Source organism: Musa acuminata, chromosome BXJ2-5 (genome assembly GCF_036884655.1).
Source record: "Musa acuminata AAA Group cultivar baxijiao chromosome BXJ2-5, Cavendish_Baxijiao_AAA, whole genome shotgun sequence".
Taxonomy (NCBI): domain Eukaryota; kingdom Viridiplantae; phylum Streptophyta; class Magnoliopsida; order Zingiberales; family Musaceae; genus Musa; species Musa acuminata.
In genome coordinates this window covers 13,788,741-13,812,185 of record NC_088342.1, presented here as the reverse complement: position 1 = coordinate 13,812,185, position 23,445 = coordinate 13,788,741, and the positions used below count along the sequence as shown (strand labels likewise).

Genomic DNA, 23,445 nt, shown 5'->3' with positions numbered 1-23,445 from the left:
CAATGAAAAATAAATAAAGAACTCCGTTTGAGAGTTTGCCAAAACCATAAGGACTAATTCCAAGTGGAGGTCAATTTTTCATCTTCCCTATTCTAGTCCAATCATCTTTTCAATGGCATGTGGATTCTGCCATCTCTATTTGAGAAGTATTTTATGTAGACTTTTTGTATAGTTCAATCAGATGATATGAAGCAGAATATAAAATCGTGTCATTCCCATCAAGTGAAGGCTTCAAAGATATTTGAATCAACAATAGATTATGTTTTTTAAAAAATAACAATAGACTTCTATTCAAAGAAAAAGACGTGAAGAAATCAAGCACATCTAACATATTTTTTTATGCGCTTGGGAGGAACGCCCCAACCTGTTATCTTGCTGACCTTTTTCATTGTCCATTTGTAAATAAGAGGACTTTCCTTCCGTCTTATAAGAAGAAAAGAAGCAGTCAAACCACGTTTTGTCAGATTTTATGACTTATATAACTCTTCTTCCGAACTCGCTCCATCCTTGCCATTCCATTCCACTGTTATCTGAGTCTCATGAGGAAGGCATCTTCAACCTATCCTTACTACGACTCTATTCTCTTACTACTATTCCTCTTCTACATGCAGAATACCGGTGCTTACGGCTCCTACAGCCATAGCTGTAACCCAAACGATCTCGGAGCATTGTATGGTTTATCACGCAGCCTCGTCACCCAAATCCACGACTGGCCGCTTGCCGATGCTAATTTACACCAACTGTTGCAGTTGGCCAGGAGTCTATTGTGCTCTATTCTCTTCTTCCCCGATCTCCTCTTCGTCCTCTACCAATTCTAGCGTGCTCAGTGTCACGAGAGTCGTCGGTCTTGATTTATCCGGGAAGGGTCTTGAAGGGGTTCTATCGACGTCCATGGCTGTTTTGGACAAGCTGAGCTTCCTCAACCTCTCCTACAATTCATTCCGAGGCCCCATCCCGCCGGAGCTGTTCCACCTGAAGCTCTTGAAGGTGCTCGATCTAGGCAGAAACCGCTTGTCAGGCAAGCTGCCACTGGGTATAGCAAACCTCACAAGCCTCCACCATTTGGATGTCTCTGACAACAGATTCACCGGGAACATTCCTGACGTGTTTCACGGCCTGCAAAACCTCGAGGTTTTCTCAGCTAAATCCAATGGTTTTGTGGGTCGATTGCCCGCGTCGTTGTCCTTGTGTTCGATGCTTACGTCTCTTGATCTATGGAACAATTCTCTCGGCGGTAGCATCGACCTCGACTTCGGACGATTAGTCCGTCTTACCACGCTCAACCTTGGATACAATAGATTACAAGGGCTCATCCCGGAGGTTCTCTTTTCTTGCAAGGCATTGAACATCTTGAATTTGTCTCTCAACAAATTAAGTGGACAGGTTCCCAAGAAGTTTAGCAACCTTCGATCCCTCTCCTACCTGAATCTGAATGGAAATAGTCTCTCAAATATTTCGGAGGCACTGCAAGTTCTCCAAGAGTGCCATAACTTGACAGTGCTTGGTTTGGCCCAAAACTTCCAAGGTGAAGAAATGCCGGGGCACGGAATCCGAGGGTTTCCAAACCTACGTTCTCTCACCGTGGGAAACTGTGGTTTGACAGGTTCAATCCCCTCGTGGTTAAGAAATTGCAGAGAGCTTAGAGGTGTGGATCTATCATCTAATCATCTGAGCGGAGAGATACCGTCGTGGTTCGGAGGTTTTGATCATCTCTTTCGCTTGATCTTGTCAAACAACTCGTACTATGGGGAGATCCCAGTCTCCTTGACAGAACTGAAGAGTTTGACTTCAGGGGTAACCCTCCTGCAGGATGACGATTCTTCCCCTGAGACGCCATTGTTTTACTGGTATAGAAGTAAGCCGATCGATGCGGCATTCATCTACAACAGTTACACGCATTTCCCACCAGCATTGGACTTGAGTCATAACAGATTGAATGGATCAATTTGGAAAGAGTTTGGGAATTTGAAGTATCTTCATCTGTTGGATTTAAGCTGGAACAACTTCTCAGGTTCTATTCCTGAGCAGCTATCAAGCATGGTCAACTTGGAGAGGTTGGACTTGTCTTACAACGATTTGTCAGGAAGCATTCCGCCTTCTCTCGCTGGGCTTACTTTTATGTCTTTCTTCAGTGTAGCTTACAATCATTTGCAAGGAGTAATTCCAAGTGGAGGTCAGTTCTCGAGCTTCCCCTGTTCAAGTTTCGAAGGAAATCCCGGCCTCTACAGTAATTCCATGCTTTTCTGCAACTCAACTCTGAGTGGAGCAAACCACAAGGAAGACGATGATGATTACGACGAAGACAAATTCGTCTTCTTTGGAGTTCCATTTGCAGTTGGATTGATAGTCGGTTTTCTGCCCACGCTTTACCTTTTAATGTGCTGGTGGGATCAGAACTACGAGTATGATTAAGAAGAAGAAAATTGAAAGGGCAAGCTACCAACCATGTTAAAAGCCTTGTTCGATTTCCATGGATGCAATGTCACAAAACGTACATTGGGTTGGGACTGTTGTACAAAATGCAGTACAAGAGATTTAAATAAAGAATAGCAGATATCCTTAAACTGCAAACCACATAAAATGATAAGCAGAACATTATTCTAAAATGCTGGCTCTCAATAGTCCTAATTGGGCCTAACTAACTGACACATAAAGACATTAAACATAATAAGGAATTGTGCCCAACCCCAGTCCAATTTGGTGAGCCAGACTGGGATTAGACTGCTTGTCCCAAATAGATTAAAGAGGCAATGTGGTCCTAAATCCTCAGCTTCACCTACATGTAGTTCTTGTGAGTTCACGTGCTATCTCATTTCTCATTTAAATAGGATGGGGGGCAGGCACGGGGAATCCCACTGGGGTAAAGAACCCACGGGTTTTCATATTCTCTTAATTAATTTAATTTTTTATTTTTTAAAAAAATAAAATAAAATTATTATTAAATTAATTAATAAAATAATAAATAATAAATAATAAAAATAATATTTATAAATATAAATATAAATACAATCAAATATAATGAATGATATTCAATTCTCGTATATTTTTTTATTCATATTATTTTTAATAAATATATATTATATTATATAATAATATAAACTAAGCGGGAACGGATATGTGAATGAATGGGGAGTGCTCTATCCATCCCCACCGTGACAATAAAAATAACATTTAATACAATTGACGATAAATCGAAAAAAATCCGATCATATCGGATCGGATCTTAAATGTTGAAGCAGTTCAATCTTTGAGCTGGAATGGGCTTCGGCCTGCCTGCCCAATTTGTACGTCGTCCTGCTCCGAACAGCCACGGGCGATAGCACGAGCGACCAAATTTGGGGCGGATTGTGGTGGCGGAATGGTGAGGGTATCCCGTGTTCTCCTTTTCAAGGACGGCGGCGGAGGTGGCGGCAATGCACTCCTCACGGTGCTTTCCGAAATCTTGGTCTGCCCTCTCTCCAAGCAGCCCCTCAGGTTCTTTTCCCTCCACCAGAAGAAGATTGTTTCGGCTCTACCCATGCAATTGCTTCATTCATTTCTCCAAGTTTTGCTCTTCCATTCCAGGCATTGTCCAGATTCCCGGTCCCTGGTCAGCGATGCCGTCGGTGTTTCGTTTCCGGTGAGTCTCGATTATCTTTTCCCTCTCCTCTAATCACCCTACAATTCTCTGATGTTCGATTCAGAAGAAGAAAGGAGAAAAAGACCACTGATGCATTTTGGTGCTTATCTTCTGCTGTGTCTTTGCAGCACCTAGCTAGTTTATCTTCTCTGCAATATGAGTTGTAGCTAGAAAGACAATAGTTCTCTGTAGAAAGCTAAATACGTTCATAACTCCTTTCATAACGGACAGAGAGATAATTCGATCCCAAAACAACCAACGTGATATTGGGGCCGAGACAAGCCATGTCCTCTATGGCCCCTGAGATACTATTGTCTGGATGGAACATGGAACCTCTCGGCCGAGCATGTGGGCGGTAGGGGAGGACAACTGTTGGGGAGGATGCAGGTCATCTAGGCTCTTGCACCGGTAGAGGCTGTCGTATGGTTGGAAACAAATTCTAGACTATGGATAATTGAAGTTGTATAATTTATTGCATTAGTATAGGTTCAGAATTCAGATACTTGATTCTCGAGGCACCAACTTTTTTGACTGGACTTTCACGTTATTAAGATTTCCAGAAAGAGAAATTAATGGTTTGTCATACATAGATTAGACTTTCTTTAGAGTTTTACCTTGATTAATTGAATTGTCACTTCTGCACAAAGATTTTCATCTCATAGTTTCTACTTCAACTTGTTGTAGTCAAACTTATTATTCCAATGTTCATCCGTCTGTCATCGTCTAAAATCCATTTCCGTAGTTGTGATATCTCTAAGAAGTTATCATGACTTCATGTTAAAACCTGGTTATGAACCAATTCTTGCTTTGGGGAAAAACATTGGAAGAGTATTAAGGTAAAAGGTCAATGACATGGTACAGAAAATCATATGGATTTAGCTGTAGAAACTTCAGGGTCATTATCATGATATATTTCCTAGTTTTTTAGCTTTAAATAGTGTTTTTCTTTCTTTCTTTTTTTTCTTTTTGGCTATGCTCGATCCCTTCAGAAAACCCTGATATAAGTGGCTGAAATATGCATAATATTGGCAATATCCTGTGGGAGTTTGAAATTTGAACTTGTTTGTAAGAGTCAAGGAAAAAGGGAAAGTTGTAGACTTTCTCAAGTTCCTATATTTCTGCTTCTGTCATTTACTTTTGTGCTAGATCATGCATGTCACTGCTTATATCAGATCTTATGTACTCATGACTATCTGATCTTGCTTTTGGTGCTTTATTTAGATCGTCAATGGAATCCCTTGTTTGGTGCCAAAGGACGGCAAGTTGCTGGAGGATCAAATCAAATTGAAAGTTGATGATTCATGTATTGCCAAAGGTGAAAGTTGATGAACATCAAACTGTGCAAGTTTGCAGAAAGCAATGATTTTGAGAGTTGTTAGGACTTTAGCAGCATTAGATTTGGGTTCTTTTTTCATCTGAGTATGTGAAAGATACAACTATTTGAAACTGTCCGTTTGTTTTGGGCATATCTTGACTAAAAGAATTGACTTAGAGCCAAAATAGAAATTCTTTTTATGTGATCTTCTTGCTAGTGATTTTGGCCAATGGGTTCAGAAAAGTCCATATGATTCTTCTGTCGGTGCATGATATAAATAAAGTTCTTGCACTTGTTTGTAGAATGGGAAGTCATCCTTTTACGTTGCTTAGCCTTTTTCTTTCTTTTCCATAAAATGTTTTATTTGTCTATATTTAGCTCATGGCGATTTATAATGTTGATCCTCCTTTATCATGCATTGGACTGGCTCAAGTATATGCATGCTTGTGGATTCAACATCTGATGGATTTTAATTCTTTGGAATCTAATGCATTGCGGACCATCGATTTCAGGTTCCAGGCGAGAGAGACAACTGAGAATCCAGTGAGACATATTCCCAATTGTATTACTGCATTTAGAATTTTGCATATGTAGTTCGAAGGAAGAGTTCTTGGATGGTGTCCTTCGTCTTGCCTGCGGCATGTTGAGATGATTAAGTTAAATCAATCTGTCAGCGAATGTGATGCAAAGGACAACGTCCTCTCTGATAGAAATAAATATGAAATATTAATGTTATATTTTTTATATTTTAACCTCCAATCAATATATGATTTAAGAAACAATAAGCATTATATATATATATATATATATATATATATATATATATATATATATATATATATATATATATATATGCATGACTTAAACATATAATTAAATAATTTTAAAAATCTGTACAAATATATATATATATATATATATATATTATCTCAAATGATATCATTATTTTTTTCACAATAAAATTTTCATTATATCATAACTATTTTGCCTTCTCTCCTTGAACTACTATCTTCCCTCGTAGCCATCCTCTCTCTGCTGTAAAGTTATCTTCTATTTTCCACATATGTAGATCCAACGATCATAATCTCTATAACATTGTCTATCACTTCTTGATTATTCTTAATCCCCTTGTTACGTCACTGTCTTCGCTGCAACAACAGATATGCTCTATAGCATATCTGCTCACTATTATTGCTCATTGATTAGGGTGTCTCATTACTCCCTCACCCATGTCTTCTCCTCTCCATCGACCACCTTCTCCCATTATAGGCGACACTCCCTTTTCTCTAACTCATGACCGATAGCATGTTCTTTGTTGTAACCTACGACGATATTGCATATCATTGGCCCCTCCCTAAATCTGCTATTGTCCACTGCTACTTCGGCATGCACTCTCTTCCAACTACTTGTGAGATCTACTTCGATGGCTTCTCTTCTGACCACCAAAACTTTTACTTCGATGACACCTCTTGAGCGTTAAGATTTTGCTCTTGATATTGATTTGATTTAATCTACCTTAATACAACGGTGATTTAATCTACATCCTAACGAATACAATTTACTAACCTTCTATAGAAATATGATCTTCCAGATTATGTCAATGACTCTCTCAATTGCTCACCCGAAAATATTGAAATAACAAAATAGTCAATCTTAATGGCAAATCCTAATCATAAATTATGGTTCTATCAAGATAGGCTTATTCAATAAGCCATTCAAGCCTTAAAATTACTAGCTTTATAGCATCATTAATCTTTTTATACAACACTACAATAGAAACATAGTCTAAGTTACAAACCATATTCACTAATCATCCTTACACTCAGCATACTAAGTCTTTTATTTATTTTGATAAAAATAATCTAAATTTAAAAGTTATTATAGATGACTTAACTTTATTAGGTCATGAATAATGAAGAATTTATAGTTCGTACTCTCAATGGCTCATAGACGAATATAAAGAACTAATAATAATAATTTAGGCACATGACTTACCATTGTCATTTGAAGAATTTTGTGATAACTTGATTGATCATGAAATATATCTAAAATAAGAAAAAAAAAAGATAAGATCAATTATCACAATTCAATTCAATCAAATATCTAAAGGAAAGAGCAATTAAAGCAATAAAAACTCCAATAAATGATTAAACAAGATGCCTCCTGAATACATAACATACAAAGTCATTATCTTTCATTATATTATCAACTCGTCAACTATGGTAATAACTTTAACTAAAATAACTTGAGAAATAACTTCAACTATAATAACCACTGTGATAAAAAGTCATTTGCCAACTCTAGCATCTAATATTAATAATCAACAAAAAATCATCTAACAACTCTATGATAAAATAGGATACATAACAAAAGTTTATTGATCTTGACTCAACCTTCCGGTCATACCAAATTGGCCTAAAGTAAACATCATGATTACTTCGACTATTCATCCACATAATTGAATTATCAACTCTGGTACTTCTCATCATATTATATATAATATGTAGAATTTATCTATTCATACTAATGGAGAAATAAATACATCATTATTTGGACGATAATAGCACTTCTATCACTCAGACTAGTTTCACAAATACTTAAGTTATATAGAATATTTTTACACCGGATAATTTTTTATATGCACATCATAATAGTGGGAACATTAATTGTCTCTTAATTTTATAAACAATAACACTTCTATTTAGTTCTTTTTTATTTATTTCTTGTAAAGGATATGAATAAAGACAACATGACACCGTTAACTTTACAAATCACTTAGCAAATCACTCTTACTTTAGTTATTACTCCAATTAATGTTTAATGTGCATCATTGGCTTGGTTATCTGTCATCCTCCATTCAATAATAACTAATTTCTCATTACTCACTTTTAAATTTTAAATCAAATAAAAATATAATTTATTGTGATGTTTGCCTTAAATACTAAAAGTCATGGGTCACATTTTGAAACATCATCTATATCTTATTATAAACTATTTAAAATTATTTACATTGATATTTGAAGCCTTATTTCAATCACATCTTTTGATAATTTTAAATTTTATATTATTTTAGTATATTAGTTAATTAAATATACACCTCTCAAATATAAATATGAAATTATCAGTCTTTACTTATTTTAAAATTATGATCGATATAAAAGATGAATATCAAACTTTAATTTATTCATTTTCATGTAATATACTATTCAAAATTTCCATCTCACACACTTTAATTAGTTAAGTCTACTAAACAAAAATACCAACACAATTGAAACTGATATCAACCTCCTCTACCCGGCCTTCATACCATAACATCTCAAGTAATATTTTAATTTACATTCCTTACATATTATAATTTTTAAAAATTAAATTACTAATATATATAATTTAGCTATATAACTAAAAAATATTTTTTTTTAAAAATATAAATATATATTATTTCAAGAAATGATCTCATCATATCATTCATAATAAATTTTTTTACCCCTTTCTTGGAGGGGCAGCCCACACCACTCCCAACGAGTCAGCACCAATTTAATCCCTGTTCCCATCTATATCAATCACCATCAACCACATCATTGGGTTCGATGCGTACCACAACTAGTCCTACATAAACCGTGAGCGAGAGAGAGGAGGGGCAGGCAGACAGGCTCCTCATCGAATGCTCGAGTTCAGGATGACAATATGGGTTACATACTATTTCTGCACAGGCACTAGCATAATACGACTGACTGTTTTGTTTCAGGGAAATGGAAAGGGGAGGGCATGACTTAGCAGTGAAGGAAAGATTTTGATGAAAGCGTGGCGAGAGGACTCTCTGCTGCTGCTAAATGTGCGCTCCTCCTTTCTTTCCGACATTCTTCCTCAAAATGGCGCGGTGGAGCTCCTTTGGAGTGTGTTGCTTTTGAGTTGTTGGGCAGCCATTGCGGAACGAAGCTGCCCACAGTGCAAACAACACGAAAAAGAGACGCAAGAAACACTTGGAACACCTATAATGAATGGAGTGTAATTGTGAGAAGAACTTAAATAAGGATTTGATTACCTCTTCGTATTGCTTCTTCAGTTTGGCGTTCTCCTCCTTCAGACGGGAGACCTCCAACTCTAGCTCATTGGTGTAAGCCTATAACCAAGTCCATAATCTTTTATGCTAGAAGACCAAAGACTTAGAGAGAGAGAGAGAGAGAGAGAGAAGGGACACGCCAACCTGTTTCCTTGCGCGTGATCTGGCGGCAGATTCCCGGTTCTTGATCATTCTCCTACGGTAACGATCTGTACCGACGACGGAGTTCTCCGGCAACCTGTTCTTGGAGCAGAACGAGAAGAGCGCGGTGGGAGATGGTGGACCGTCTATCGCACCGGAGATTGCAAAGGGGATGAAGCAGGCGTTCTGGCCATTCGAACTACTATTGGAGTGGGAATCGGCATGAGGCCTCAGATACTCGAACTCCATCCCGGAGTTCAAGCTGAGGGCGGTCTGAGGGAGGGTGGGAGAGAGTGGAGGAGGCAGCAGCGGTAGCTCCTCAACGGCGTGGGGCGAGATGGTGCGGGGCCTGTTCAGTGGTCCAGCGAGGAAGTCCTGTAAAATCATGCCCTTGAAGGAAGGTGACGAGGCTGGGTGATGGTGGTGGTAGCTTTGATGATCTAAAGGTATTAGGAGCCTCTCGTGGTGGAGGGTGGTGAGACTTATGTCGTTCCACACCTCCTCCACGGTCCTCCTCCTTATTGTAGGTGGGATGAGGACGGAGGGATTCGAGGAAGGGGAGGACTTTGAGGAAGAAGAGGACGACACGATGTTGCTACTGCTACTCTTATGGTCGGCGCGGCTGTTCTTCTTGTGGTGGTTGTCATGCTCCAAGAGCCGCATGACAAGCGACGAAGTATGCAGGAAGAGGAAAAGAGATACACTGGTGCAAGGAGAAGACAAGCTTCCCTACCTGTGGCAATGATGTGATAACAGAGGCGCTGCCATGATGAATCGGGTGCCAATGCATTTTCTTCGCCTACAAACAACTCACTATCTCCTCCCAACCAAAATAAAGTCATTCGTCGTACGAAGGTAACCCATGCATGTACACGTGCCAGCGATTCACAGTGTTCCAGACAACTTCAAACAAGTTATACATAAAAGGCTACCTGTGACTTCAAAAACCCAATGGAATTCACACTGCTTCCCAAGAACCCTTATGGATTTGTATGTGTTTTTTATTTTTGCTTTTCTTCCTTCATTTCTTTGCTTCTATTATAGCGTGGTACAGAGAGGACCGAGCGGAGCAGTGAGGGCAGGTGCCTTTGTCTTGATGGTTCGAGGGTCGACATGATATGAAAGGAGAGGTGACGGGTGAAGTATATGTTGCGGTGGGGCAACGAGAACCGCCGGCCATAAGTGGCCAAACAGTAAGATAACTCCTCTGAGGATGTGACTGCTCTCTGTAGTGTTTATACTGTACTGTATCGGAAAAGAATATATTCCCAAGAATAGAGCAAAAAGGATGGCTGATGTTGAGGGCAATAATAGACGAACGAAGGGTGACGATTCTGATGCGCCCATCACTCTTATCAAATATCCCTTCCACGAACTTTGTCATCCTATGACATCTCAATCTTAATCACACTGGACAAGCTTATCAAAACCAGGCTGCATCCGTGGTTTAATTGGTTGGATGGAAAACCGGTCTACGATCCAATTTGATTTATCTAGAAATATAGACGTATTTTACATTTTATTCGTTATCCTATTATTTTGTTATATATATATATATATATATGCATTTTTTTGACAAATTACTCTCTTATTTTAAGAACATTGAACGTAGGATGAACAATTTTGATGGACAACTGAGACATTATATTATTCATATTCTGACTCGAATCATGACTTATTTCGAGGAAACGGCCGATGTATGTCAACAACTGTTCACGCCTTAGGTCAAGACAAAGTTAGCCTTGTCAGCTTGTCGAATTTAAATCGTTCCTTAAATCGTGACTTGACATGATAGAGATGCCTAGGAAGGATAAGCTTTAGATAGTTATACTTCTCTCTCTACGTGACAAGGAATCTAAAGAAGTGGTTGCACTCACTCGTGGTTACGGTTTAGATACATAACCAACCCCAATCCTACTGCTTAACTATAAACTCCTCTTCATGCATGCATTATTCCCCAACTAAACACCAACTTCATTTACCCCCAAACTGTCAACGCCAAGATCATGTAATAATAGCATATTACTCGAGCCTCTAAATATAGTGCTTATAACTCCAACACCAGCTGCCGCTTGTTCCCACTTCACTTCCATAGCATTGCAAGCCAAGGACTCCTTCGTCTCCTCCCTTCAACAAAAACCATGGGGAGCTTTGGAGGTGCCGAATCCTTTAGCATCAAGCGAGGGAAAGCCACCAATATTCTTGCTCTTGGAAAAGCCTTCCCTAAGCAACTAGTGATGCAGGATCTCCTCGTCGACGGCTACTTCAGGAACACTAACTGCACTGATCCTGATCTCAAGAAGAAGCTCACTCGACTTTGTAACTCCTAAGCTCTTCTTCTTCCTGCGAGCTTCCTTCAGCTTTGTACAAAGCCATTTCGATACCCACAGCAGATTTGATAAGCTTCTTGTTGTGCAGGCAAGACAACTACAGTCAAAACAAGGTACCTGGTGATGTGCGACGAGATTCTCGAGAACCACCCTGAGCTAGCAAGAGATGGCCAGCCCACGCTGAGGCAGCGGCTGGAGATCTCCCACGAAGCAGTCACCGAGATGGCTATCGAAGCCTCGCGATCCTGCGTGAAGGCATGGGGGAGGCCGTTCGCCGCCATCACCCACCTCGTCTACGTCTCCTCCAGCGAAGCTCGCTTCCCCTCGGGCGACCTCCACCTCGCCCGTGCCCTCCGTCTCAATCCCTCTGTCTCCCGTGTCATGATCTCCTTCGCTGGATGCTCCGGGGGCGTCGCTGGACTCCGCGTTGCCAAGGACATCGCGGAGAACAACCCAGGAAGCCGAGTGCTGCTCGCCACCTCCGAGACTACCATCGTCGGTTTCCGACCGCCGAACCCTCACCGTCCTTATGATCTCGTCGGCGCCGCACTCTTCGGAGATGGAGCAGGGGCCGTTGTCCTTGGTACAGATCCCATTCCTGGCACGGAGACCCCCATGTTTGAGCTGAGCTCAGCCATCCAGCAGTACTTACCAGACACCGACAAGACCATCCAGGGTGAGCTCACCGAGGAAGGGATCAGCTTTTTTCTGGGGAGGGAGCTGCCGCTGGTTATAGAGGATCATGTCGAGGCGTTCTGCAAGAAGCTGGCGATGGAAGGTGCAAGAGGAGAGAGCCATGACGTTAACTATAACGACATGTTCTGGGCAATGCATCCTGGGGGACCTGCAATACTGAACAAGGTGGAGAGCAAGCTGCGGTTGTGTCCTGACAAGCTCAACGCAAGTAGGCAGGCACTGAGAGACTACGGGAACGCCAGTAGCAACACAATCATATATGTCCTCGAGAACATCATTGAGGAGAGCAGGAAGAAGAAGGAGAGCGGGGAAAGCGACTGTGAATGGGGTCTGATACTGGCTTTTGGCCCTGGTATTACATTCGAGGGAATCCTAGCAAGGAACCTGATGGTCTGAGACAAACCCTAATTCTGTCTAGGTTTTACGTAGAGATCAAGAACTCGCACAAGTGTCTCTCTAATACTCTTCCAAGCAATAACAGGTAACTATGACATGACATTTCTTGCGCGTCTATTATATGTCATCTTTAGCGGGGAAGAGGAGGACACGATGACTCCTTAATTTAATGGGCCGTAACTGTAATTAACGGGCCGCGGGCTGTGAGCCCGTGGGTTTCTTTCTTGTTTGCAACGTTTCGGAGTAGTTCCAATAAAAAGTCGAGAAAAGCGTTACCAAACATGTTCCGTGCATCGGTTTTCAAGTTTTTGTTTCTAAAAGCAAAAAAACACAAAACGAAAACGATGCCCTAGGAAACACAGCTCCCTCCGTCGCCTTCCGCCCTCGCCTTCGCCTTCGGCGATCGCCTACGTTGGGATCGTCCCCTCGCCGTTCTCCTCGGTGGTACCACCCGCCTTCCTCTTCTCTGTTCCTCTGTTGTTCGTCTGATATGCCGCAATATTCGTCAATTGTTTGTGAGATCGAGGATTGGGTTGTGTTTTTAGGTGTTGGCGAATATTTACGCCTCTTGCTTTTGGTCCTGAGAGGATGTTGCCCCCACCCTGTGATTAATTTCTGACCAAACACTTCGTTATTATTTTTTGTTTCTGTTCTTGTTTCGATTGGGTTGTCGAACGCTTGTAGAATGTAACACGTCGTGTGAATTGCTCCTTTAATCTCATATTTTTGCTTTTGAAGCCTAAATATTTTCACAAGCTGGAGACCTGGCATTTATTTCAGTAGGCATTGTTCATGTGTCGTTGGTACAAATCCATTGTTCATATGTGGTCTTATTTTGGTGCCACAAAATTGTTCTATGGTAAATAAAGATTTTGTTTTTAGCTTTTTTTTTGCTGGAATTCTATTGTTGAGGCTACAAAAATTATTGTGCACATCTACGAAAGAATCATTGGGAGAAACACATATCATTGAGTGAAGATTTGTATGAAGAATCACTAAACAACCAACTTCTTGTGAATTTACTTAGACTATTTTGTTTATCATATAAATGAGACTAACGTAGTTTTCCATGGGGTGCTGATAGATACAGAGAGACTCGTATGAGGAGGATTTGTTTAGAGAAGTTGTTTCTCTTTTTTATTTTTACGTTTTTAGTTATGAATTATCTGTAGACCAGACTACTTGTATAAAAACTTTCAAGTAAAGCACCAAGATGAAGATCACTTTTTCGACACTGGTTGTTATGATAAAACGGAGTCATACAAGTACTATTGATTTCCTTTTCCATATTATATGTTTTAAATTTCTTTCTACGAAAAACAAGTCAATTTATTGTGCATTACTTGAGATTGTGTTACTGTGTATTTGTTGTATTTATTGATTTTTCTGGTGGATGTAGTTTTTATATAACCATGTACAAGGTTTTACGCATATGTTTATTATTCTTTCTTTAGATGGCTGATTTTACTGGAAGCGATTTTCAAGGGGAGGAGAATGATACTGATATAGTTGATGAGGGTGGTTTCAATGTTAGTGTGTGGCCAGATGAGATCGAAGAAAGGTTCATCTACATCATGGAGGCAGAAGTTAACAAAGGCAATAGAACATCAACAACTTTTTCAAAGCCTGCATGGCGTGCCATTGAGGAAACTCTCAACACACAAACAAAAAGGAACTACACTTACACACAACTCAGAAATAAGTTCAACCAACTAAGAACCCGACAAAAGGACTTTGCTAACCTAATGAAGGAGACAGGGGTTCGCTGGAACCCAGTGACAGACTCTGTTTCTGCGACAGATGAGGTGTGGGAACGCCTGTATAAGGTAAATTTGCTCTCCAGGGGCGAACAGGTTTACTTTCATTCGTTACCAGTTAGTTTTATTAAGTGAATAAGGTGGTGCATGGCGACTCAATGTAGGTGTACAAGTCTGCAAAGAGATTCCGTAAGAAGGGATGCCCTTTGTTTAACAAATTGTGTGTGATTTATGGAGACACAACGGCATCCGATTTCTGTCAACATATTTCGAACAATAATCCCCTGGACACTGATGATAGAGAGGAGATTGATGGGATGAGCTTAGAGGCATCATTTAATGAGCAATCTGGTGGTACAGGTGTGCTGTCTGCAGTTCCCATACGAAGCCAATCTTTCAACCCATCAAGCTCTCGTCGGGGAAAAAGAAATAGTTTTTCCACTCTCCAGACTAGTAGTTTGACTTCTCCAGGTGAAAATTCAAAGAAAAAGTCTGATACAACTGAGAGAAAAATGACAGTTACTCCCTCACCATCAAAGTCAACTTCTGAGACTGGATCCACTATCAAGAAACTTATTGTAGAAAGCATGCAAGCACTGAATGCCCTAGAGGGCATAGATGGAGTAGCATACTCCAAGGCAGTTGAGCGGTTTCATGAAGATTATATGTGGATGGAGCTATTTCTGCAGATGACAGAGGATAGGAAAAAAGATTGGGTGTTAAATATAAAATAATGGTGGATGTGGTAGCCATTTTGTCATTAGCTTCTATTTTCTATCTCTTCTCTTTTGAGTTTTGAGCTATGGATAGTGCAACTAGTGTGGCTTAACTCTATGGCATGAACTTGTGGATCTTGAATTGTAGATTTATATTGAGAATGTGACTAAAAATAATCTTTAATGTTTCTTTATATGCTTTATCATGAATTCCATGCTATTGTTTCTGTTTCATAAATTGTCTTGGCAAATATAGCTATTTGCGTTACTGATTACCTCATACTATTTGTTGTCATCATTAAATGTTGATATGAACTACTTTGATTGTAAAACCAATAATGTTTTTAGATATACAATTAGTTTACTTATGCTATGATTACTACAGAAAATGTAGATTCTAGAATTATGAATATTGTTGCGGTATCCTTTTCTTTTTTCCTTTTTTTCTTTACTTCAGCTCTTATTTCCTTGGTTATACATCATTAGTTGAATTTAATTTTTCCTTAATTTCTTTTTTTCTGATTAACTGTCATGCATTGGACATTTTACTTGGGAACAATGTTTTAGGGGCATTTCTTGAGTTTGATTATGACTCAAATGATGAGTTAGAAGAGTTTTACCATATGGCTATCTCCAATGTACGAAAAAACTACATGGGACATCCAGGTTATCTTGGCTCCTTTGTAATGGTTGAACATGTTTTTATCAACTTGAGGTATAATAAATGTAGCCTCTTAAATGAATCTAAGCCTCTTTTTGGTGGATGAGAAAATATTTGTAGTGGAAAAAATTTAGCTAAACCATGTTGCTAACCTTGAAAGTTGAAACCATCCTCATGTATTATGCAGCCTGGAAAGGAGTAACTGTTCTCCTATACTTTGATGAGGCCCTTCTGAGTAATTATTTAGTCATGAACACTATCCCTTTCTGAAGATAACTCCAAAGAGTAACTCCACTGTAGCAAAGGCTTTTTTCTTTTTTAATGTTTTGGGATTGACCTGCAAAATTCCATTTTGTGTGAAGAATGGGAGGCTACAAAATGTCACCATTGAGCTGTTGCCTACTTGCAACTCATAATAGATTTATTTATTAGGTATATTTAAGATTAAAAATGGTTTGTTAATAAAATAATTTAGACAAACTAATATATTTATTGGTAAAATTTATTAGTTAATGAGAGTTTGTAAGTACAAAATCTAATAAGACATATATAGTTAATCTTAGAAGCTAAATGCTTTAGATTAATTCGAAACAAAAATTAATATATAAAGTGGAAATTAGCAACAATAGAAAATGAACAAATGTCCAATATAAAAGACTGTTGGATCTAATGAGAATACCTTTTTTTCCCTTCAAATTTTTTCATGTATTCAAATAGTTCAAGATTTGGTTTAGTTGTCTTCGTGTACCATGTTACAAATATTCTCTGAAGAAGGTTTGGCTTACCCTTCTTTAGCACATCGCTTGTTCATTGGTCTTCTTCTTTTTTTTTCGTCTGTGTATATTGTACGTACTGATATTTTTCTGGTGGTTTCAGTGTCAGCTTATGTCCATCTGGCTCTTAATTTTCTAACCTTGCATATGTCAAGATTTATTGGACAAGCTGGCTTGTAGAAGTGTCTAAATGTCCATTGGTGACAGACTATTGGAGTAAAACAAACTTGACTAAACTTGCAAAATAACTCAAGTATCCAAATGTCCATTTGGTAACAAAGTATTGGAATTAGGCATTTTGATGGATCATAGTCTTGCACTTCCATCAAAAGTATGTGCCGACTCTTTCAAACAAAATTGGAAAACACTTGTGGCGTGAAATAATTTCTTGGAGTTGGGTAATGCTGTTGGATTTTAGGCTAGACCACTAACTTTTCCTTTGAGTTTGTCATCTTTTTTGTTTCAATGCAGCCAATTTTACTGGTTCACATGGAATCCAGTGTTAAAAGAAGCTACCAAATAAAATCAATGTGTATGACTTTTCTATTCTCACGAAGAGATGGGACCTCTTAAGCCCCTCATTTATCTCCTTCAGGTAAGTTTAATTCCTTCGATTGCAAGTTGTTCCTGTTGCAATATAAACTTTTCTTTTTCTGAACGACATCTTTTGTTTGCCAAAGTTAAAAGCAGCTACCGGCGGCTTAGTGAGTTTGCTCCTAGTTGAAGTAATTCTAAAGGAGTGTGCAATATTCTTCCAGGCAAGATAACAAGCTGTTCACTTTTTTAAATTTCATGGACAATCATCACTGAGCAATTAAAATTTGTGCTACCAGTGTCTGTGGAGTGTCTTATCAATGCAATATTTTTCTTTTCTTGTTCTTTTAGATGGAAATACAAGACTACCTATATAAGCTTAATGCAATCTCCTGTATATGCTAATGTGTTCATGATCAAAATTTTCTTGTGTTGACCTTACAGATTGTGCTACTTGGTTTAGTTGATACAGATTCCTGGTTTTACAGAAATACCTTAATGCTTCTAGAACCTACCATTTTTGGGGTGATTATTATTAGCCTATATGCTATTACTTGCCTTACAAGTGGAACTCGTTTCTTACTTTTGTGCTACATTTCAGGTTTGGACATCTGCAGTTGTTGTAATTGCTCTGATCTGAGGCAGGATGCGATGATGGATGAACCATTTAGAAGTTTAGAGCTGGTTTGTGTGGCTACTTAAATCACATTCCCTAGTGCTGCCACCCCTGATTTTGCTGCAGAGCCTGCACTCAACTTGCAGCAGATATAGAGGATGAGACCACAAACACGGATTCTCCTATGGAATTGTTGAGTTTGTGTCTTTAGTTTGTTGCATTAGTAATATCTTCTTTGTTGCTCATTAAATAATTCTCTTTCGACCTTTTATTTTTTTTTTGCTTTTGATGGATGTGTAGATTTCATTTTGACAGTTTTGCAGGGTTCGTTTATTGTTGGTTTGCAGATTTATTTAATTTGTAGCAAGTGCCATACGAAAAAATATTCACTTGTATACTACCAAGTAGAATTGCAATTCTTGTTGCCTACAACTGAAATTTGCAGAACTTGCTGTTTGAATAGTTGTTGTCTACTGAAATCACTATACCTGAAAGCATCTGAACATTTATTTGCTCTATCATGAAAACAAGAAACAAAACAAAAAGACCAAGTGAGCTAATTTTAATTGAGACCTACTGCTGAGATAATTCGATTTTGATTTTATCAGGTTTTAGTACTTCAGATCCCCTCAAGTTGATAAGAAGCTCTGTTATATTTTGATGTATTAATTTTGTAGGTTATATGGAACTCACAACTTTGCCTGATGTTATATTGGTCTCATGCAGGTTTTTGGCACTTGGTTTCATCCATGTGAAGTAAACGGGCCCTTGTATATTATCATGCTTTGCAATCTTGAATTTAGTTATGGGTTATTTGCTCTTAAAATGAATCAGAGCTTGTCTAACAGTGTCTACCCAACTTTAATCTAAACTGTAAAGGATGATGATATAAATAATAACTTGAACTGCTTTTTTTTTTTATATAATATTTGAGCTTATAGCCTCTAGTATAACTAATCATGATTTTGAAGTGCTTAATCATTATTTATGGAGATACATTCCCTGATTCATTATGGTGAAAGCCATTTATCAGTCTTCAAAACAGGGACCTTATGCACTTGAGGGCTTCATGTCAATTAGATCAATGGGCTAACATACATAATATGATGGTTTTATTGTTGTCATGAATCAGGTTAAAGAGAGCTTGCTGGATCCAGTTCTTTGTTCATGTTCAGTCAAAGAAGAAAATTTGTTCCTTAGGATGTCAAGAATTAAAGCCCCATTACCATCCTTCAGCTCTTGGTTGGTTCAAACTTTAAACGTAAGTCTCAAGTTTAAGCATTGTAGTGTGAGTTAAGATCCTCTATTTCAATGAATGTTTCCAATGAGGCATACAGCTGCATTGTAATGACATCCACCCTTGAGGGTTGGGTGGATCTGACTGGAAATTGAGATTATCATCCTTATTATGTTTAAAGCATGATTGTAGCTAATTCTTTTACCATCAAGAAGACTTGTGCTTGAAATTGTTTGAGTCCACTGGTGGAATTCAACCAGTAGCAGAAGTGAAGAAATCATTTATTTCAATGGAAGATGGTTTTACTCGACACCAAAGACAGGAGTGAGTGGCTCGAAGCAACTCGAGAGACCTGGAAGAAAAGCTTTTCACCTTGAAAACGACACTAGAGGACTGAGACATGGAAGGATATTGTGATGGTTTTATATATGCTTGGTAACTAGTCAATGTTTTATTGTTATACAGTGAAATGTTCTCATTAAACAATTAAATCTCATGGACTTTGAGAAGTATGAGCATATAAATCAATCTGTTGTACCAACTCTCAGATTGCATATAGTCATGCTGTACCATGTGCATTAAAGAGCTGCACTTTGTCTGTAAATCCAAATCCAAATTTGAAGATCCGGATTTCTACGGAAATGACTTTGGTTAATGCTCAGGACTGTGGTTGAAAACCCAGTACAGATCAATCAATCAAAAGGGGATTCTCACAGGCAAAAGTACCGGTTAGCCAGACTTGTACCCTGTTAATGATATGTAAAACTGATGTTAGAAGGTTGATCTGTCTGCCAATTATGAAGTATTAATATGCACCAATCCAAGTAGCTTATATCTCCTTTGTTAACCAAATGATCTATTCATCAACGAAGAAATTTACCGAGCTGGAAAAACTTGATGGAATTTCTGAAACTTCAAGCAATTCTGATGAAAAATGCTCAAACTCCAATGAAGCAGGTCACAGTTCTACAACCTCGGAGCAAATGCAATGTATGACTGATACTCTTCTCTCTCACGTTTGCAGTTTTCCTCGTTATAAACTAAATTGGACTGGAGAAAAAAGATTCGATTGCATATTCCACAAGGATCAAGGCCAAGTAAAGAAGCATGTAGCTACAGATAAGAAAAATAAAAAGGTCGAGGAAAGTTTATATATACTTCAACTTGGATTTACGGAGGAAAGGGGTGCGTCTATATGTCTCTCCTACACAGCGGACAAGAGCCATTCCTGACGAGCCAGCAGCTATCAATGCATGGCGACTGGAACATATGCTGACAGTTGGGCAACTTCCTCACCATTTCTCCAGTTTGGAAGTCCTGAAACCGCAGTGATTCCAGTGTTAATCACCACTGCAGCTCTCGAGCTTCAAGTATGATATAACACTTTCGACCAGCAGCAGAATCCACCTGCAGACAGACCGAGCAGCAGATTTTATCCCCCTGCAGCGTCGACATTGTCTTCAGCAGCAATCTTAACCTTCGGAAGTTTCTCCACTGCATCGATCGACAGTCCTCTGACGCCCCCGCCGATCTCGAAGAAATCAGCACTCTCCATGAAGTGGAAACTGAGAGCACTCATCTGCATTCCAAGGTCATGTATTGGATAAACCACCTCGGAGGGCCAGTTTCAGTGTCTATGTATGATATCTGCAGCTCAGATATATCAAGATACCTGACTCTGGATTGCACTCTGCACTGTTGTTCCAACCTTTTCTTGATCGGTTTCCATTGAAGAGATCGGAGATTACTATTAGATTATATGATCCTATTTAATTAAGTAAGATATATTAAATTAAGATATATTATAGATATGATTGAATTCTATTCTGATAATAGTTATTGACCAATAAAAAAGAAGTTCAGTTAAAGTAGGATTCCTTAGAAGATAATATTGATGGGAGAAATTCTTTTAATAATTTATCCTAAACCATTTGCTCTCACCTACGGGACATCTACGGACTAAAAAGTAACATCTCAGCAATTTAGTATGCTAACAATTATATCCAGCTGCAACAGTAAAGTTAGAGTTCACTTGAAAACGAAGAGTTATTCGAGTTGATTGGTTCTTGTGAGTAGTGTCACTCGAGTGTCATTCAGACTTACCACGTAGAGAATGCTCCAGATCCCTGATTCCCTGGAGTTCCATAGATCGAGAGATGATTCGACTACTTCAATGGAGAAGACAGCCCCAGAAGTAGCTCCAATTCCAGCTCCTCGCAGCAAACCGCTCTCGGTCGCTAGGCCTATCAGAGCTCCAGTGATGGCCCCTACCACAGAACCAACTACGCAAGAAAGGAAGAAGCATTCTTCAGTTCACTGCAAGTATATTGACAATCAAAGAGAATATATCTTGATTTCTACTCTAAGAGTTTACACTATTGATGAGATAACCAGGTCATGTAGAGACCAGCAGTGGACACGGAACAAGTAGCGATGACAGTGTCAAAAGAGTAAGAAACAAAGGAAACATGAATGGGGGACAGGATCACAACACAAACAACAAACCTATCGAAAAGACACAGGTGACTATGGCACAAACTACTCTGCCAAACATACGAGAAAACGTGCAGCTGTATCCCCCGGTTATCTGCTATCATGCCCTCGTAAGATTGAGCTTCTGTCAAAAATATTGATCTTGGCCCGATACAATGAAAATAGTTTGCATGTGAGAGGCTTCGTGAATGAGTCTGCTAGTTGATCAACCGTATGTACGTGACTAATACGTAGTTGATGTCTAACAACTTGATCTCGTATGAATTGGAAGTCGATGGCAATGTGTTTCATGCATGAGTAGAACACTGGATTGGTGCATAGGTAGGTAGCTCCAACTTAAGTTCCTTGAGCAGATTCATGACTCAATTGAGTTTTGCAATAACAGTGGTGATGACATGGTATTCAGCTTTAGTTATAGACTATGTGCCTGTGTTTTGCTTTTTGGAACTCCAACTGATTAAATTAGCTTCAAGGAAGATAATATACCATGATGTGAATATTCTATCATCAAAGTTCCCTACTCAATCAACATCGACAAAGCCATGGAGATGAAGTGGGTAGTGTTTGCGGAGGAAGAGACCATGATTGAGAGTTCCTTTAGGATACTATAAAATTCATTTGATTATAGACCAATGCGTAGTAGATGGCTGATGCATGAATTGTGATAATTTATTGATTGCAAATGAGATATCTGGATAGGTGAGAGCTAATTATTATAAGGAGCCAAGTACTTGTCGGTATTGAGTAGAGTCCATAACAGGGCTTCCATCACATAATTTGAGTGATTCACTAGTAGAGAGGGGAGTTATAATCTTTTTTGCATCCTACATATTTGTCTTTGATAATAAATTTTGAACATACTTTTTTTGTGATAGAAAAAGGACTGAAGATGTAAATGTTGCTTCCACTTCCAGAAAATAGCTTAAGGTTCTTAAATGTTTAAGGGAGAATCAATTGGCCAATTACTTTAGGAATGCTTGAATCTCCAAAGAATTATTACCCATAATAATAATATCATCCACATACACTACAAGATATATTATGCCTTTATTTTGTTGCCATAGGAATAACGAGGTATCAGACTTGGAGTTGATGAACCCAGTTGATGTCAGAAATGAGTCATGTTCAGTGTACCAAGCTCTTGGAGCTTGACGAAGTCCATAAATAGCTTTGTGTAGTTTACAAACATGCCTTGGATACTAAGGATGAACGAATTTAGGAGGTTACTACATAAAGATATCTTCAGTTAGAGTCTCTTGTAAAAAGACATTGTTGACATCTAGTTGTCAAAAGTGCCAACCTTTTAAGATGACCAAACTTAAGATAAGTCGGCTTGTTGTGGGTTTAACAATGGGACTAAATGTCGCTGTGAAGTTAACACCAGATTGTTAATGAAACATTTTAGCTACTAGACGTGTTTTATATCTAGCAATGGATTCGTTAATTCGAAAAACCCATTTACACCTGATGATATTTTATGTGTGATAAAAAGATACTAGAATCCATGTAGAGTTATGAAAGAGGGTATTATATTCTTCATACATGGCTTTATGTCAGTATGGAGATTTTTGAACTTGAGTAATTGTGGTGGGTTCACTAGCCTTAGGGAATGATTTTGTTATAGCATGTAGGTCAAGGATTTGACATAGATTGAAAATACCACTTTTGGAGCATGTTATCATTGGATGTCTAAGGTCTATAGAAGTGGTAGGTTGTGTTGTTGATATTGTCGGTGGAGAGTCACTAACATGGGCCGGGCCAGCCAGCGGCACTTTAATGTCATTGGGTCTAGGAGAATGTTGCTAGTCATATGTGCCTTGTAAGCCAATCACATGAGTGATGACACGTGTGACTTGATATGCAATCTTTTTGCTTATTATTATTATTTGATATTTTATCATTTTATATTGTCTATTGCATGAATATATTATGCTATTCATGAATCTACACAATGAGAATCGGATCATGATGAGATCATGATAATGAGACTAATTCGCCTTTAAACACAGACCCTGAATAATCTCGATCATAAGTTACTTGAGAGGGACATCGAGATAATCGGATAGACTAGTGTATTATATACCCATCCATATGATGGAGA

The 23,445-nt window shown here is 38.6% G+C and overlaps 6 protein-coding genes across 7 annotated transcripts; 4 read left to right on the top strand and 2 right to left on the bottom strand.

Moving 5' to 3' along the window:
• The first annotated feature begins 529 nt into the window (after positions 1 to 529).
• LOC135611720 (phytosulfokine receptor 1-like) lies at positions 530 to 2,547 on the top strand. The gene is made up of 2 exons (XM_065107374.1): positions 530 to 2,054; positions 2,133 to 2,547. The coding sequence occupies exons 1-2, from the start codon at positions 673 to 675 to the stop codon at positions 2,410 to 2,412; spliced, it is 1,662 nt and encodes a 553-aa protein (XP_064963446.1). The 5' UTR covers positions 530 to 672; the 3' UTR covers positions 2,413 to 2,547.
• Positions 2,548 to 3,256: 709 nt separating this feature from the next.
• LOC103985285 (uncharacterized) lies at positions 3,257 to 5,549 on the top strand. Its single transcript, XM_009402940.2, has 4 exons — positions 3,257 to 3,474; positions 3,565 to 3,619; positions 4,841 to 4,934; positions 5,447 to 5,549. Exons 1-4 carry the CDS (start codon positions 3,359 to 3,361, stop codon positions 5,479 to 5,481), a joined length of 300 nt encoding a protein of 99 aa, XP_009401215.2. The 5' UTR covers positions 3,257 to 3,358; the 3' UTR covers positions 5,482 to 5,549.
• A 3,025-nt stretch (positions 5,550 to 8,574) lies between these two features.
• Positions 8,575 to 9,944, bottom strand: LOC135611719 (protein FD-like). The gene is made up of 3 exons (XM_065107373.1): positions 9,139 to 9,944; positions 8,977 to 9,054; positions 8,575 to 8,870 (listed from the first exon to the last, which is right to left on the bottom strand). The coding sequence occupies exons 1-3, from the start codon at positions 9,796 to 9,798 to the stop codon at positions 8,799 to 8,801; spliced, it is 810 nt and encodes a 269-aa protein (XP_064963445.1). The 5' UTR covers positions 9,799 to 9,944; the 3' UTR covers positions 8,575 to 8,798.
• A 1,294-nt stretch (positions 9,945 to 11,238) lies between these two features.
• LOC135612539 (type III polyketide synthase B-like) lies at positions 11,239 to 12,830 on the top strand. The gene is made up of 2 exons (XM_065108946.1): positions 11,239 to 11,454; positions 11,554 to 12,830. The coding sequence occupies exons 1-2, from the start codon at positions 11,277 to 11,279 to the stop codon at positions 12,555 to 12,557; spliced, it is 1,182 nt and encodes a 393-aa protein (XP_064965018.1). The 5' UTR covers positions 11,239 to 11,276; the 3' UTR covers positions 12,558 to 12,830.
• Positions 12,831 to 12,842: 12 nt separating this feature from the next.
• Positions 12,843 to 19,363, top strand: LOC135612540 (L10-interacting MYB domain-containing protein-like). Of its 2 annotated transcripts, XR_010486993.1 has the most exons (5): positions 12,843 to 13,001; positions 14,012 to 14,383; positions 14,479 to 15,059; positions 16,936 to 17,059; positions 17,145 to 19,363. XR_010486993.1 is itself a non-coding variant. In XM_065108947.1 (3 exons), the coding sequence occupies exons 2-3, from the start codon at positions 14,012 to 14,014 to the stop codon at positions 15,046 to 15,048; spliced, it is 942 nt and encodes a 313-aa protein (XP_064965019.1). In that variant the 5' UTR covers positions 12,843 to 13,001; the 3' UTR covers positions 15,049 to 15,243. The 2 variants fall into 2 exon arrangements, 1 of the variants encoding a protein (XP_064965019.1); XM_065108947.1 differs by lacking the exons at positions 16,936 to 17,059; positions 17,145 to 19,363 and having other exon boundaries at positions 14,479 to 15,243.
• Positions 19,364 to 20,042: 679 nt separating this feature from the next.
• On the bottom strand, positions 20,043 to 21,434 carry LOC103985294 (NEP1-interacting protein 1). Its single transcript, XM_065107372.1, is given in 6 exon segments — positions 20,043 to 20,168; positions 20,259 to 20,291; positions 20,293 to 20,430; positions 20,524 to 20,616; positions 20,955 to 21,133; positions 21,357 to 21,434. Coding segments are annotated over 6 exon segments (618 nt in total). The 5' UTR covers positions 21,406 to 21,434.
• Positions 21,435 to 23,445: the final 2,011 nt, after the last annotated feature.